Source organism: Citrus clementina, unplaced genomic scaffold (assembly GCF_000493195.1).
Source record: "Citrus clementina cultivar Clemenules unplaced genomic scaffold, Citrus_clementina_v1.0 scaffold_9, whole genome shotgun sequence".
Classification (NCBI taxonomy): Eukaryota; Viridiplantae; Streptophyta; class Magnoliopsida; order Sapindales; family Rutaceae; genus Citrus; species Citrus x clementina.
The window spans coordinates 2,183,831-2,201,464 of record NW_006261964.1 but is presented as its reverse complement, the minus strand read 5'-3'; the positions used below and the strand labels follow the sequence as shown (position 1 = coordinate 2,201,464).

At 32.3% G+C, this 17,634-nt stretch overlaps 3 protein-coding genes across 5 annotated transcripts; 1 reads left to right on the top strand and 2 right to left on the bottom strand.

Moving 5' to 3' along the window:
- Window positions 1-668: 668 nt before the first annotated feature.
- On the bottom strand, window positions 669-5,204 carry LOC112100755 (double-stranded RNA-binding protein 2-like). Of its 3 annotated transcripts, none has more exons than XM_024190262.1 (4): window positions 4,697-5,204; window positions 3,552-3,857; window positions 2,475-2,694; window positions 669-2,041 (listed from the first exon to the last, which is right to left on the bottom strand). In XM_024190262.1, exons 2-4 carry the CDS (start codon window positions 3,795-3,797, stop codon window positions 750-752), a joined length of 1,758 nt encoding a protein of 585 aa, XP_024046030.1. In that variant the 5' UTR covers window positions 3,798-3,857; window positions 4,697-5,204; the 3' UTR covers window positions 669-749. The 3 variants fall into 3 exon arrangements, with proteins under 3 accessions (XP_024046030.1, XP_024046063.1, XP_024045994.1); XM_024190295.1 differs by having other exon boundaries at window positions 3,552-3,827; XM_024190226.1 differs by lacking the exon at window positions 4,697-5,204 and having other exon boundaries at window positions 3,552-4,689.
- A 1,874-nt stretch (window positions 5,205-7,078) lies between these two features.
- Window positions 7,079-8,582, top strand: LOC18032428 (divinyl chlorophyllide a 8-vinyl-reductase, chloroplastic). The gene has a single exon (XM_006419601.2). It carries the CDS (start codon window positions 7,243-7,245, stop codon window positions 8,500-8,502), a length of 1,260 nt encoding a protein of 419 aa, XP_006419664.1. The 5' UTR covers window positions 7,079-7,242; the 3' UTR covers window positions 8,503-8,582.
- Window positions 8,583-9,645: 1,063 nt separating this feature from the next.
- LOC18032429 (CASP-like protein 1D1) lies at window positions 9,646-10,380 on the bottom strand. Its single transcript, XM_006419600.1, has 3 exons — window positions 10,154-10,380; window positions 9,928-10,015; window positions 9,646-9,846 (listed from the first exon to the last, which is right to left on the bottom strand). The coding sequence occupies exons 1-3, from the start codon at window positions 10,378-10,380 to the stop codon at window positions 9,646-9,648; spliced, it is 516 nt and encodes a 171-aa protein (XP_006419663.1).
- Window positions 10,381-17,634: the final 7,254 nt, after the last annotated feature.

Below are 17,634 nucleotides of genomic sequence, written 5' to 3'. Positions count from 1 at the left end.
GATGACTTGTCGTTCAGGAAACTATCTAATAAGCGACATGAAGTAAAGGTTCTCCTCCTCTTTGTAGAAAGGGAGCAAATGATCTGCTGTGGAGTGAAAATTGAATTTCATGTCGGGTAAGAAATTATATATTATAGATGATATGTATTACACCTTTTACTCCAAAGTAAAATTCAGATGACATGTCGGTTCTATAATAGTTTTTTTTTTTTTTACATTTTTTATTGAATTGCATTTTAATTAATTTTTGATTGAAAATCTACCAGAACCTCTTTAATTAAGTATGTGCTTATAATGAGACCAATCTATTTTGAATAATTTTTTATTTAACTAATTTATTTTGTTACATCAATTTATATAAAGAAATTGTAATGGTAGGCATTAGTCAAAAATAAATACGCATGAAGCCGACAATAATTGAGAATAAATTTTTTTAGAAAGACGTATGATTCTATAAAAGAGTTCGAATGTATTTTGATTTTTACATTGTTCTCTTACATTTATTCATTTTCAACGAAGCCCAACACATCCTTTTTTTCCTAAAGAATGAAGCAAGAACTGATTTTGGTAAGAAAGCGATTAACACATACCTTATGAAATAAGATATAAAAGAATAGATATTTTATATTAATTCTTTATTTTTCAATCACTATATATATTATAAATAAGGAATTGACAAAATTATATTTTCTCACTGACTTGATCAGAAAGATAGACAAGGACTCGAAAATAATCTGGCTATCTGCTGTTTATAGTTGAAGCTTACTAAAATTTGAACATGTAGCTGAAATGTCCCCTCTTTGTTCTTCAGTTCTCTTCTCCCTGCTGGGATCTGGGTATTTCTTACTAGGTGGAGCCGAGCAGACGGGCACGACCGATCGGATATGAACCGCTGGTGCCATGTAGTGCCTTGAAGGCAAGCCTCCCTGGTTCCTCATTCCTTCTGGCCAAGGTCTTGATGAACAAAATGAAGCTGCAGTTCTCCGGGGTGGTGGAGCACGCACAAGAGGGTTCGAACTTTGGGGTCTGAGGCTGGCAGTGGATGCAGTGGCAGATGCTCTGATTGTCGTAGGAGCTGCAAATGAAGGTGGTACGGAACCTCTAACTGATCCTGAAGAACTTACCATAGTCGAGTTTCGTGGCCTAATATCAGACTGCAAGTTGTCCAAGCTAACGGTATTTTGCAAGCGGAACTTGTCCCCATCTTTGCTTATTGTTGTCGGTCTAAATCTGGCATCAATGAACCCAGGGGAAAACCAATTATACTGTTCAGTTTGGTTGCGCTGCAGCTGGTTTGAGATTTCAGCATTGGGTGCAGAACTGACACTCTTCTCTTCACCCTTCTCTTGAAGGCCCTCCTGCATTCTCTGTTCCGATTGACTGTTGAAAGAAACCAAAGAATTTGGAATTTCACTTTGAGAGAGTCTCGGTACATTTGAAGGGCAGTTGTTTTGCCAACAATCAGAACCCCCATCACCCTTACGCCAATCCTCTTCCATTCGTGGGTTTTCTTCTATCTCTTGTATGGAGACTTGGGAAACATTCCTCACCGGAACAGGCATAACGCGGTTTGAAAAGTAGAGAAATGGCCCAATTTCTGGTACGAGGGAAACAGGTTGTTCAACCAGTGATGGAAAATAATATCCATGATCTGGCTGGAACATGGACCGGATAAATGGAAAAATTTGAGGTCTAGGGGAAGGGGAAGGTAAAGATGAAAGGGCCAACAAGTTCTCCTGCTGCCGGAATACTCTTTCTTGGGGACATGTTTGGTATAGAGATAATTGAGGGTAAAATGGAATGCAGTGCCAATTTTGGTGCTGTAAAGAGTTCAAAGATCTAGCATCACCATATGGGATTACCTCCCTCCGAATGGAAGCAGAAACCCCAATAGTTCGATGTTCTCGTTGAGAATTGTTTGTTTCTGGCCCTTTTAGAGTAGCAAGATAACGAGCAATAATTGCTTGATCCTGCTCATCATTTGTTCCGGACTCGGATGAAGGAGGTGAAAAAGAAGAGGATGAAAAAGCTGATTTTGCCTCTGCATGCAAACCCCAAGAAATATCAGATTGGACGTATGACGCATAAGTTCTTTTAGAAATAAAAGAATGGAAAAAAAAATCTGCTGCAAATGGATTTAACATGCATTAAAGCATCTATCCTGACCCTGACATGCAACAGTTCCAAGTATTTCATTTCTTTTCTCTCCTTTACATTCATTTTAATAAATGTCATTGTTCCATTGAGGTTGAAGACCAAAAAGAAGAAGAAGAAGAAGAATAGAATAAAAACGATAGAAGAGTGAGAAAGAAAGAAGAAAGTATGGCATTTGATTAGTGCTATTCCCCTCTTTCTTTCTGATTTTTATAGGATGAGCTAACCATGCAAAGCTAACATATTGCCTTGTAGTCGGGCATGAGAAACAAAGCCACAGCACTCTGAAAAGAGAAGGAAAAAAAAGGGAAAAAACATACGTTTTTTCAAGGCCGACCAAGCAGCTAATGCTGCATTCTTCTGAGCTTGCTTCTTTGTTTTAGCTGGTTCTCCCGTAAAACTCACTCCGGCTAGCTCCACTGTGCAAGAGAAAACAGGACCATGGCCTGGTCCAGATCTGACAGTGGTGTAAACTGGCAGTTTCAACCCAGCTCTATGAGACGTCTCTTGAAGAAGATTTTTGTACACTCCAGTTTCATCCTGTGTTTTAGAGATCATTAAGTTGTGCAGGGATTAGTTTTGCAGTGGTGCTAAAATGCACCAACTCATGCAGAAAACAAAATGAGCCAACCGAAATAATTTTGCTTAACATTTCAGTGGGTTACTGTTTCAGATGTAAGATAAGGGTTTCAAATATAATTACAGACTGAACCTTTGTACAAGGTGAGAGCAGCATTTGAATTGGCAGTTAAGTCTACATAAAAGGTTGCACATTTTTTATCTTTTGTGGTCTACTGAGGTTCATTAAGCCAACTTGCTGCACACTGGATGGAAGCCTCATCCAATACTCTGCCCTTTGGTAAGAACTAGAAAATGAGATGAAGTCTTTTCTCTTCCCAAAATTCGCCCTTTCCCTGGTGAACAGGAGTCAATCCATGATTACTTACACTGGTCAAAGGTTGACATTTTAAACAAAGTCTTCTGATATCCGCCAAAGACATACTAACCAGCCATGTGGCCATGTAATTAGTGTCATCTAACATTAAATCTTCATCTAAAAATCATTCAGTTATAGTCTAAGTTAATGGATAAACTACCATAATTTAAAAGATAGGAAGACATATGGTACCAGCCTCCTAAGAACAAAAGCCAAACCATTGGCATCACTATAAATACACCTAAGAATGAGTAAAAGGTAGGTTTGAAACTTAAATTCCTCTAATATTATGAAATTTCATACATCTTCAGGTTCATAAATTCCTCTAATATTATGCACAGCACATACATTTACAAGCAGTGAGAAATCAATGCTATTAAATAATTCAGTATAGCTAGGTAAGCGACAACATAAAATAAAGAGAAGCAAAAAAGAAAAAAAAAATGAGTTAAGCATATACCAATACTCTTGCAGCTAGCACTTTGGAGGGGCCTTTCTTTGAGAGAACATCAAGTGCAACCTCAGCTGCAGCATGTTCTGCTTGTCTAAGAGTACTGCAGAAGGTTGGGCTCTCAAATGTTTCCCCGTTAAAGTTAACTGCGGCTTTGAAGCGAGGGGCGTGGTCCGGTCCTTCTCGTATACAGGAATAAGACGGCAAGTTGAAACAGCTTCTCTGAGCTAATTCTTGCAACTGGTTCTTATACATCCCTGTGATTCCAGACGACCACTAGGGAATCTAAAAAAATAGATGAAAGATTCACTGCATCTTTTAGAGAAGAACAAGGAGTCAACTATCCCAACCACAGAAGTTTGAATTTTCTGCAGAAAAAAACTAGACATCCATCTAGGAACTGTATAATAGCAACTCAAAGCGTCATATTTCAAATTCTAATTAACTACTCAAGCAACCCAACAAGAAACCGGAGAATGGCAATACTCCCGCTACAGTAACTAGCTCATTACAATCATATGCTTAACATGGCAAGGCAAAACAGTTTCAATTGAGTAAAATCATGAATAATGAATTAACACGACGATACTATATAGTATCTTAAGAGAGCACTTGACCTTAAAATGAGAGATTCTCCATTTCAGGCCAGTCCATAGTAAAATCATGAATAATGAATTAACATGTCAACAAATCAGGCAATAAAATTGTTGAGAAAGAAAGAATAATCTATTAAATAACCAAGAAAAAGAAGTAAATGAAGGTGCGAAACATATGATAGTCTTTAAATCAGCTCATTTATCAAGCTCTATCTATCCATCCATACACATTTAACCAACAACCCAATGAATTGAACCGACACAGTATTTACTGCACATACTGAATTGAAGGTCAATAAAAGTTATTCACAGAGCCTCATTTTAAATTATTATATACAAAAACCACACTCGATCAGATCGCCTATAGCAACAATTTACAATCCACAACTCGGTTCAGATTCAATAAACCCCAAAAGGGTCCCAAAATCTCAACTTTAATCCAAAAACCATTCGGCCTAGCTCCATAATAAATACCCAGATACAGAATCAACTTATAGACAACACCCAGTTAAACAAAATCTAAACTTGATCTGTGAACAAAAAAAAAAAAAGCTTTACCTTAAAAGGGTATCAAGCTTTGAAATTTTTTGACCCATGTGAAGGGTCGATCAATAGGAAGCAACATGATTAATCACTGAACAATTCAAGTACAAAATGATCTAAAACTTCTGATTGAGTTCTTATTCTTGATGTTGTTGTATTTGCTTTCTGTGTTGTTGCTGAAGTAAGTTTCTGATGCTTACTTGTTGAGCCACTATATGATGCTGTTGTAAGCTGACCAAAATGTTTCACTTCATTGAAGTAAATATGAAGTTACTTATATTTCACTACTGGTACAAATTTAAAAATAAACAGAGAAATATGAAAAGAAAGCTGTGGAGGTGCTGCTTTTAACATCAGCCATTAATGTTGTATTAAGTGGTGGTTTTGCTAATTCCCACCAACCGCACTAAATATTTTAAGCGCATTTATCTCCCTTCAATGTTGTTGTTATCTTGTGGCTTTTGTAATCTTTTCATTAAAACTCCATTCTTGTGCTGACTTTCGTTTATTTTATTTATTTATTTTAACTTTATTTGCAACTAAATTTGTATTTATGTATATAGTCAATTGAATTATGAAACAAATGACTCATTAATTTTTTGAACTATAAGAGCTTAATGTCAAAAATATATGTAGATGGATGTTTCCTCAATATATTGATAGCATTGATGATTATTGAACAAATTATTGTATTAAATATTGATAGCATTGATGATTATTGAACAAATTATTGCACTAACACATAATTGAAATTCAATAGTTTTTTTAAGTATATTAAAAAATCTAATTAAATTTACAATCTGGGTACTATGAATTCAAAAATTTATACAATTGCAATATAAATCAAAGCTCCACCAAGTTTAAGTTTGCAGCATGAAAATTTACGGTAAAAAGTGAGATTTTACCACTAAATTTTACCAAAGTAAAGTATACTTTTAGCCACAGAGATTTTATTCTACAAACTACATCTACAATTCAAAACATATTGTTAGACAACTTAAAAGTTTTGTCACTTCTCAAATTATCTCTCCATTAGGTCGGATTTTATTGGCCCAAGTGCTTATTTGTTAAGGAGAAATTGGTCCAATTCTAAAAGTAATTACAGCTAATGGCCTAATGCCCTATAAAATTTCTACAATTATTTAAATGTCTTAAAAGTAGAATTTTACAAAAAGTTTTATGTGTATCTTCTAAACATGCACATGAAGTTACTAAATTATCATTAACTCAAGATAGACATGTATTACACATAATTCTTCTAATATGATTTATTTTACTTTGGGCATGACTCTTGTGCCATGACTTATTTTATTTTGGAGAAATCTTAAAATTTCAATTTGAAGTACCAATCACTGAGAAACTCTGTTATTGTCGCATTTGACAACTTCTTAAGATAATTATTTAATTTATCTCTTGTATATTAGTTGACTTAGGCGTTTGTACATTTGGTTAAAAAAAATATTTAGATTTTATGTTGAAGAAATTAGTCAAACTAGTTGTTTGGTCTCTTATAGAATAATGATAAATAAACTTTGTGCGCCGCCCAAATTTTAGAGTCACATAGATCCATGGTTAGGGTCCGTTTGAAATTGTTTTAGAGAGATTTAAAAGTAATTTTAAAAATTTAGAAGTTAATTTTAGTATTTGGTAAAAAAAATCAAAATTACTTTTGTCAAAATCAGTATTTCTATTACAATTGATTTTGAAAAGAAGAGAAGGAATAACTTTTAGATTTTTATCTTGAAAATTAATTTTATCCTTTAATACAATTTCATAAATATCCTTAAAATTATTATCTAAACCCAAAATTATTCTCATTCAAATTAGAAACAAAATTAATATTTTAATAATTTTTTCTTATAATTCATCAATATAAATTTATTAAAATCAATTTGTTGGTCAAATTATTATTAAATTTATTTCACTATATTATAAATTTAATTATCAATTATTTTAAGACAAAAAAATTAAAAATTAAAATCAATATATTATAGATTTTATTTTTATTTAAAATTATTTTAATACATAATTAAAAATATTGTATGTACATATTTTTATATGTGCAAGTGAATTTTATCCTATATTATCTACATTTTAATAATTTATTTTCTCTCAACAGTTTAATAGTGAAATTTACCAAACGTACATAACTGCTTTATAAACCCAACAATACTTCTGAAAAAAAAAATTTACCAAATACTTAACTGATTTTATTTATAACTAATTATTTTTATAAAATAATTAACATCAATTATTTTAAAAATTACAGTATTACTATTCCCAAACTCACCCGTAATTTCATTCAGCTTCTGCACTTTTAAAAAGCAAGGAAAAAATAAAATTATATTACAATATTATCCGCCTATCGTGTAGATTCTACTTTGATATAGCAACGACCAACGGCCATGAAAGCCACAAGCTCCCAAAACACCCGCCTCACATTTTCTTTCACAGTGCTCTCTTTCCTGTACCAAATTTCAGTGAGACCCACAATCCAAAGCTTCAAATTTTCCCTTTCTTTCTGCTGCAAATTTTCTTAGAAGTATAACAGCAGCACTAAAATGTCACTTGGCTTCTCCTTCAATATGTTTAGTATCCAGTCACCGAAGAGTCAAATCTTAAGCAGAACTTGTTTGTCTTCTCAGTTTATTAATCAAACTCAGGTAAAATCTGCACCTTACACATTATCAGATTATCATGTAAATTCATCACAACCCTTTAAGCTTGGCACTAGCAGTAAAAGATTCAACCCCATTACAGCTTCCACAGCTGTTGAAGCCACCACATCTTCATTTAGAAACAAGAATCCAAAGGATATTAACATTTTAGTGCTGGGTTCAACTGGGTATATTGGAAAATTTGTGGTTAAAGAATTGGTCAGCAGGGGCTTTAATGTTATAGCCATTGCTAGAGAAAAAAGTGGAATTAGAGGTAGAAATGATAAAGAAGAGACCTTGAATCAGTTGCAAGGAGCCAGTGTTTGCTTTTCGGATGTGACCAATTTGGAGTCTTTGGAGAAATCGTTGGAAAATTTAGGAACTTCAATAGATGTTGTTGTGTCTTGTCTTGCAAGTCGCAGTGGTGGCGTGAAAGATTCGTGGAAAATTGATTATGAGGCAAGTAGGAACAGTCTTGTTGCTGGTAGGAATTGTGGGGCTTCACATTTTGTATTGCTTTCTGCAATATGTGTGCAGAAGCCCCTTCTTGAGTTTCAGCGTGCAAAGCTGAAATTTGAGGCTGAAATGATGAAAGTAGCCGAAGAAGATAGTGGGTTCACCTATAGTATTGTGAGGCCAACTGCATTCTTTAAAAGTTTAGGGGGTCAGGTTGAGTTGGTGAAAGAGGGGAAGCCTTATGTAATGTTTGGAGATGGAAAGTTGTGTGCTTGTAAGCCGATTAGTGAGCAAGATCTGGCTTCATTTATTGCAGATTGTGTGTTGAGTGAAGATAAGATTAATCAAATATTGCCAATTGGAGGTCCAGGGAAAGCTTTAACACCATTAGAGCAAGGGGAGATTCTATTTAGACTTTTGGGGAAGGAACCGAAGTTCTTGAAAGTGCCAATTGGGATCATGGACTTTGCAATTGGGGTTCTTGATTTCCTTGTCAAGATCTTTCCTTCTCTGGAAGACGCAGCTGAGTTTGGGAAAATAGGAAGGTATTATGCGGCTGAGAGTATGTTGATTTTGGATCCTGAGACTGGTGAATATAGTGCTGAAAAGACACCAAGTTACGGCAAGGACACACTGGAGGAATTCTTTGAAAGGGTTCTCAGGGAAGGGATGGCGGGTCAGGAACTAGGGGAACAAACAATTTTCTAGACCCTGTTTTCTGGTAAAAGTGTAAGTTAGAGTGCTCTAATGAGATGACCGGTTTTGTAATATGGCTTTCTTAAAGGTATGAGGTTTTCTACAAATGGAACTCATCTAACTGATTTATGGATTATCGTGAGATACTTTTGTAAAGATATTCAGAAATCAAATTTGGAAATTCAATTGTGGAAGTATGAATATGATAATCTTCAACGACCTATATTTAATATGGTTGTGGTTGTCCCTATTATGAAACCATTGGTTGCAGAATGCTTATATAAACATGAGTTCTTCCATAAATTTTTCATATGTTCTATGATGTTGTTCGATTAGAGCAGGACCATGTAGTCATACTAACTCACCAGTTTAACCTAATATTTAGACTCAGGACCAGTTCACTGAGTGTTTTGATTAACATGTCTTCTCTAAAAGAGGTTGTTCGTTTGCTATCTTTCCAGATAGAGGATCTAACGTCATTAGTATCGGTTATGGCTGTAATGGCTTAAGCTAAAGTAAAAAAACTTGCTTTTAAGAATAAATAAATAAATAAAAATAAATGATAACATAACTGCAAGCTTTCAGAGGAATGTGGTACAAGTTTGAATCAATTAGTTCTCTGTTTGATGATGAGATTATTGTAATCATCATGCAAGCTGTGTATCATTTCAATGAACTCATATTAGATTAAAAATGCTAATACTCTTGTTTATCAAATTTACTGTTTTATTCTGCCTTGTGCATAAAGAAGATTCCCTGCTAGTTTTTCTTCATGTAAAGTGCTTGATGCAGGACATATTAACTTGCAGACCCTGTGAACTTCGATTCTATTTTGGCTTATTTTCTGAATCTAGTTTGTTTTCCTACTAAATTCTTCAATGGTTTAAGGCTGGTTCGAGCTCTGTCAATTGAGTCGATGCAGAAAATAGCTATCTGAAGAACTGAAGCAATATTTTTAAAGTCCTTAAAAAGAGTAAATGAAACCAATTGAACTTATTAAGATACTATTAAAATTGAAGGACTGGAAAACTGCACATGTAGACCTTATCAAAGACAAAGAACTATAGACATACATCAGCACAATTACTGAGATTAGGCGGTTGGAATTTGGATATTAACTTGGTATATCTAGTCGTGGACCCCTTTGTAAAGGGTTTAAGTGGAATGCATGGTGAGCGTAACAAGATCAGTGACAGCAAAAATGGAGAGAGCAATGGCAGTTGCTGTGTGTTTAATAAACTTGTCGTAACCAGCATTGGCCACCTTATTCCATCCGGCATGACTGTTGCCTTTAAGTCCTATATATGCAACTGCTAGTGCAGCACCTATTGCTGAAGCTACCACCCTCAGCATCAACTGCATCATGGGGACAATTTCAACATGATGAAACTAGCACAGGCATCTGTGCTGTGACAGAAGTTAAGAGAGTGTGCATACCGTGTCCAAAAATGCAATCAGAAGCAATAACCTTTTCCGATAAGCTAGCTTGCGGATTGCCGAAAGAGATGTGAGTGCTGTAATGAAACTGTACAGTCAAGCCACTAACAATGCTACGAAAAGATATCTACATAAAAGATGTACGTTAATACTTTTGTAAGCAAGAAAAATTTGTTATTGTTATTATTATTATTGTCACCATTAACAATAACAATCAATTGCTTACATGAAGGCTGGAAAATAAGTAAACTTGGCCGGAATTTTCACTGAAAAAGTTGTTCCGGGCACCGGGAAAAGATTTGTTTGCTTGCTAGTGACAATGAGAAGAATTGCAACAAAAGAAAACACAAACAATAAGATCCTAAGAGCAATGTCAATGCGAAAATAGATTACTCGACTAGGTCGAGGAGTTTCATTTTTTAGCTCGGATGCTGGGTTATCGAGGGACGCCATAACAGCAGATGTATTTAAGGCCTCTCGAATTCGTAAGCTGTGGTATATGATTAGTTAGTTATTGGGTATATATATATTCACGAGTTAAGATCTCTTTCATTTGTTTAATCACTGTCATTGGACTTCACAAATCTTTTTAAAAATTGAATGCGAGCTTCGTGGCCAAATATTATATCCCATTTAAGTATATTCAAAGTACTGCTTATTGTATGACCAAGTTAATTTCTCATTTGATATAAGGCACGAAGAGATCAAAAAATAATATAATTTGGAGTCTCCTGCACGCTGAGTGAACTGAATTGACCAGGATATGTGCTATTAGTAAAATTTCAGAGACTTTTGATACGTTAAAAATTCGCGATGTAATCAAACTGGTGATTTTGTTGCTTAAAAGTGGATTGTATTATCTGGCATGATAAAGAAATGCTTGATTGCGAAAGGAATGGAAGATTCATTCTAGCTGCTTGATAATTTTTGTTGAATCTTGTTCTTTAATTGGTGGGTGAGGTTCTAAAGGAAAGGAGAGTGAGCTCGAAATGAATTTCTTAAAAGGAACTGTTTTTTCATAATCCAAGTTCAAATATTAGCAGCACTAGATCTCGAGCTCAATTTAGGATCCTCTACTCATCTTATGGCAAATACATATACCATGTTTGATCTCTTTGTGCTGCCGAACTTATTTTTGAATTACATGAGACTATTACTTAAATTACAATTCATATTATATAAAATTATAACTGATATTTATTATCAGATAATTTCGAAGAACGTCAACTTCACTCATATTTCAAAAACAAAAATACTTTCATTTCAGTTTGAGAAAGAAAATTAAATACCAATAATACTTGGGAATGCCTAAGTTACGATTAATGTATCTTACGATTTTTGTCTTTTTCTTCTTTGGCTAATTTCTTTTGGGTCCTTTTATTTTTTAACTTTTACAATTGTGGATGTATTTGATTTCTTCCATCCCTTCTACACCTATTTCTTATTTTTTCTAAGATTTTGTTTATTTCCTTAAATAACATTAAATGGTTATCAAATTCATATAAATCTATAATTTCAGAGTAGATTTCTGGTCCTAAATTTATTATTCATATTCTTTCTTGTTCTAGTAAATCTATTTTCTAATTTCTTAGAGTTATATATGTATTTAATATGTTTTCCCATCCTAAAATCATATGATCTATACAATCTGCTAATTCATGTATTATATTAAATGCATGTTGATTATGATTCATAATGCTTCCTTTTTATACCAATATACTAGAAATTTTATAAATTCATCTATAAACTTCATTTTCTTTTCTATTAATATTTCTCCTCCAGTTGTGTCTATTTGCCTTTCTCTAAGTTCTTCTGTTAATTCGAGTTCTATATTTCTTATATTATTTTTATCAGTTTTTAAAGCCATTATAAGGTTTTTTATTTCTTCTTTGTTATATACTTTTAAAGTATATATGCTGTTAACTATTGTTTGTATTGGATCCATCAATTAGACTTATATGAAATAAAATATTATCAAAGTTTTAATTCGTAAGAGTTATGATTCTAGTTATGGCTCTGATACCATCGTGTTTCTGATGAAACTAAGATTTAAACAAATTTAAACAAAACTAAGATTAACTAAGATTTAAACTGAATATCAAATTTAGACTGAGAATTAAAATTTAGAATGACTGAGTATTACAAAAAAGATATATTGCATTTATTATGTGTATGTCAAAACTTTCTACAATCTGCTAATTCATGTATTATATTAATTGTTCTAGGGAATGTATTAGGAAGAGTAGGAACATATAAGTCATAATAATTATTATCAGTTTCCAAAATATATGTAGGATTAAAACTTCCTGTTACATTTTCTAAATAAAATATTTCTACTTTTATAAAATATATATTATTGTTTATTTTACTAGTGTAATACCTGATTTCATTATAAATTTCCATGATTATAGATTGATTATAGGTACGTGGCTTGTTATCCCAAAGTACAGAGGATACTAACGCCCAGTCGGGATCGTCTATCCAATTTACGTCATGGGCTGCTCGCCTATATACCTTATAATCCTTATAGTATATATTTTATAGTTCAAGTTCTTTATTATCTGAATTTTCTAAGTAATTTATGTATGATGGTCCAATTTCTCTACTTCCATGTTTTACATATGCCAAGGATATGTCAATTCCTTGTTCTACAGTTAACATAATTATGTTATGCTTTAAAGTGTTTATTTCTATATGGTTTATAATTTTTCTTTTTATTTCTTTTGGTAATTCAAGCTTATACACTGCTTGTAGTTCTTCTGTTCTAACAAGTTCGTCTTTATTTAAAAGATAAGAACTTTGTTTAAATGATCCTAAATTAAAGTCTATTATCATTGTATAATCATTATATGTTATCCTAGTTGTTGGGTTTATCATATATTCTTTAGAATTTCCTAATAAGATATCGTTATTCATCAAAATATTTCACTTCAAAAAATTAGCTCTTCCTCCATAAATCTCCTCATCAACAAACTTCCACCAACAGATAAGGATTAAGAATTATTACCTAAGTTATTCTTATTCCTTTGCCTTATGATCTTTCTCCAGTGACCTGCAGCCTTGTTGTCCTTATTCCCTCAACGGCCTCCTTGCCTCAACGGGATCAGCGGACTCGAGTGGCCTTACTGTATGGAATACGATCGTAGTGCTTAGGAATTTTGAATAAATTTAGGTTTCCCTTTCCTTTCTATGGTGATTTTTGTTTTTGATTAGTGATGTATTGATTTAGGATTCTGAGCTGAAAAGAGATTTTAGCTGATCATTTTAGAACGAAGATGATGGAAGATAATGGAGTTATGGCTGAATGATAAGCTCTTAGAGCTTATTGCTTTTATTTATATCCCAAGTCACCTCGGGTTTATGTTTACATTTCTGCCCTTGTATTATTGAGCTTTTACATTATTGTTACATTTTTGCCCTTGTATTATTGGGCTTTTACATCATTGTCAAGCATTTTGTTGTAGTTTTATCATGCTCCTTATCTTGTCAAGCAACTTTATCTTGTCTTGTTGTAGCTTTATCATATGCCTTATCTTTTTGTCAAGCATCTTTATCTTCATGCTCCTTATCTTGTCAAGCAACTTTATCTTGTCTTGTTGTAGCTTTATCATATGCCTTATCTTTTTGTCAAGCATCTTTATCTTCATGCTCCTTATCTTGTCAAGCAACTTTATCTTGTTTTATGTTGTCGGCTATAGCTTGTCAGTCATTGCTTTATGTCCATGAGTTGATAAGCCTGCTCTGTGGTTTTGCTGCTACTGGGGAAACGCATAGTACTTATCTCGTTGATGAAATCCAATAACAGATTTGAAGGTGTATGACCATCCTCAGAAGTTATAAGGATGTAATTTTGAAATTTAATGATGGATCTGAAATTTCTTTTATATAAATCCTTAGCTATGCTCCATATGGCTTTTATTCCTCTGGCTCTCCGTGTTCTGATCCAAGCTTCATTTATGTGAGGAACATTTGTATATTCTGTTCCTACTTCGACTTTAAAATTTTTTGTAATATGGCCTACAGAAATCATATAAAAAGCCTGGTACTCTATATTCTGATAGTATTCTGGGCTTATAGTGTAAAACTTCAAGTATATGGGTCTTTTTTGGGCAAATCTTGAGATTTCTTTTATTAGTAAATCATCAAGGCTGGCTATTTCTCGAAGGTCTACACCAGGATATACTAAGTCTAAATAGCCATATTTTGTTATTTTCCCAACAAGGAGTGGGTCTGCTCCTTTTGTAACAATCATCCTGGGGTACATATTTTTTCCAGGTGCTTTAAAAATTGTATTATTATGAGAACAAGTGGAATATACCCATGTAGAAAATTGTTTATAGTCTTCTTCTTTTGGATTTAGGGGTTTCTCCTCTTCTTCCATGTAAGGATTGTCTATTTGAATAAACTTTTTTGGAGGGTCTGATTTTGGTGACTTAACTTCTATGGATATGGTTTTATTCGGAATTGGGTCAGAGATTGGTTTATCTTCTCTGAAGGGTCCACTACTGCTTCCTATATTTGGGTTTGTTTCTATTGGGCTCGTGTTTATAGAGAGTGTCTTTGTTAAGTCGTCTATGTATGACTATAACAAATTTACTCATTTCTCATGAGCCTCAGAAGCTTCTTTTATGTATTGTATTGCATCAATTATGTCAGATGCTTCAGCCTTGAGTCTTTGTATCTCGGCTTTTATTTTCCCGATAGTTCTATTTGCTTCGGGATTCATTCTCCAAATTCTATGTTCCTACTTAGAAAATCTGCAAGGAAATTGTTAGTCCCTTTTATATGTACTATCTTAAAATTATAATAAGATAGATAAACTTGCCATCTATGTAATTTTCTATGTTGAGGTTCATTTGGTAAAATTTTATTGATAAGAGAATTTACTTGAGAATTATCTGTTTCTACAATAAATTGTTTTTGAAGTAAAAATAATGAGAATTTTTTAATTCCTTTGTATATTGCAAGGAGTTTTTTTTCATATACTGGATAATTGATTTGTGCCTGATTAAATGTTCCACTTGTGTATCTACAAATTTCATTTATATCAGTTTTCAGAATTGCTCCCCAATATAAATCTGATGCATCTATTTGAATTATTAATTTATCTTTTTCGTTAGGTAATCTCAATGCTGAGAGGTTTTTACATTCTTGTTTTAAATTTTTTACAGTTTCTGTATGTTCTTCACTCCATCCTCTAGTATTATTTTTTCTTAGTAATTTCTGAAGTATATTTCTCTTTTTGGCTAGATCTTTTATAAATCCTTCTGCATAATTTAAACAACCTAAAAATTTTTGTATTTGTTCTTTATTTTCTAATTTATCTGAAAATTCGATTATTTTTCTTCCTATATGGCTCTGAAGTCTAATGCCTTGTTTGTCGAGTATCATTCCTAAGAATTCTATTTTCTTATGTTCTATAACTGCTTTTTTACTAGATAATACTATACCTTCCTTAATACATATATTAATAAATTCTTTTAAATGGTGTCTATGTTCCTCCACTGTTTCTGATGCTATTAATATATCATCAACATATACTATAATATAGTTATAATTTCTAAATATTTTATCCATTCTACTCTGAAAAATTTGAGGGGCATTTTTTAGTCCAAAGGGCATTACTAACCATTCATAATGTCCTTGTGGGGTGCTAAAAGCTGTATAAGGAATACTATTTTCTTCCATTTTTATTTGTCAAAATCCTGATTTACAGTCGAATTTTGAATAATAGGTCTTGTTTTTTACAAGATTTATCAATACCTCTTTATTAGGGAGAAAATATCCATCAAATTTTGTGTATTTATTTAGTTCTTTATAATTTATTACCATTCTTGCTTTTCCTCTCACTTGTTCTGCTCTTTTCCTGACCATGAATGCTGGGCTATTATGTGGGCTATTGCTATTCCTAATGAGTTTTAAATTTAATAATTCTTTTATTTGGATTTTGAATTCTTCTCTATCTTCCTCTGTATACATCATGGGTTTTAATCTTATGATTCTGTTTTCAAGTAATTCTATTTTTGCTTTAGGATGATCTGGTTTCCATAATGCTAACGGATTTTCTCTATAAACTTGTTCAAGTTGTGACTTTATTGTTTCTAGTTGTATATTATAACTCTGACCTTTTTGTATTAAATAATATTTTTCATAAATGTGCTTATCACTACACTGGGCTGGCTGAACGCTGTAGGGTCGAAATTCACGAGGGATGCGTAAAATATGATTACAAGGGGTTTTTAAGGTGATCATGTATGTAGTCTGCTGGTAATATTGAAATTGTTGTAGAAAGTCATTTCCTAAAAGTATATCACAATCTAGATTATTATATTGAAAGATTTGGTTAATACTAATTATTTTACGGCCTAATAATATTTCAAAGTTTAATATGGATTGATTTACTTGTTATTTATCGCCAGTAATTCCTACAATTTTTAATTTTTCATTTGATTCCCATCTATTAGATAAAAATGATTTCATAATAGTTATTTCACTACCTGTGTCAATTAAAGCACAAGTATCTATGTCTTTTTCTGGTATATTTATTTGGATATAAACAGACATAGGGTATTTTACATAAGCTTGTTTTAACATGTGTCGCAAACTATTCTTTGACCTTGTATAAGGAAAGTTATTTTATTTGGTTCAATTTTGTAATATTCTAAATCACTTAAAAAACTATTTCCTAGTACTATATGTTTTTCTGGATCTGTGGTCATAAATGAATCTATATAACAAGGTACTATTATTCTAAGTCCTTCTAGCTACAAGACTATATCCACTTTTATTTTCTTCTTTTTCTATCTCTTTTATTTCTTCTACATTTTCATTTCCCATTATTTCTTCCCTATTCGGATTCATCTTCTGATTTTTCTATCATGTAGACTTCTTTTCCATCATATTCTGAGAGATTACTTATTTCTTCTAAATCACTTTCTATATTTTCAAAATTTTCTTTTAAAAGTCTAACTTTCTTTTTTGTACAATCTGTACTGATGTGTCCCAATTCTCCACAATTCCAACATTTACATTTGGATTTATCTAATATTTTTCTTTGGTTTTTATATTTTCTTTTATAATATTTTCTTCCTGCCTTTTTATATTTTCGTTTAAAATTATTATATTTCTTATATTTCTTATATCTTTTTTCTTTTTTGTAAGATTTTCTGTGCCGTTTATGAGGTGTATAACATCCCCATTGAGTAGGCATTTCTGTTTTTTCACAATATATTTTTGTAATATTTTTACTCTTTTTTATTAGATTTCTTTGAATACATATTTCACTTAATCTTGTATTTAAAAATCTTATTCTAGATCCTAATGTGTCTGGGAGTCTATTTTCATTATTACTAGTATATTTTTCATATTCATTAGTAAAATATCCATTCTAAGGGTAAGGAAGTTTAGAATAGTACAAATTTTTATAAATATTTTGGTCTTCATGACTCATAAACTGGGCATAATAGTATTTAGAAAATTCACAGGTATATTCTTTAACAAAACACATATTACAAATTGTTAAATTTATTAGTTTCATTCTTGCTTCTAATTTATCACGTTTTGATTCATTTTCTGAGTTTTGTAACCAATCTTCTCCTAAAAATTCACTAGCAATATATTCAATTATTCTTTCAATTCCTAATCCTTTATTTCTTCCTAATGCTATTTTGGTTGAATCCTTTATTAATCCTTATGTATCTTCACTTA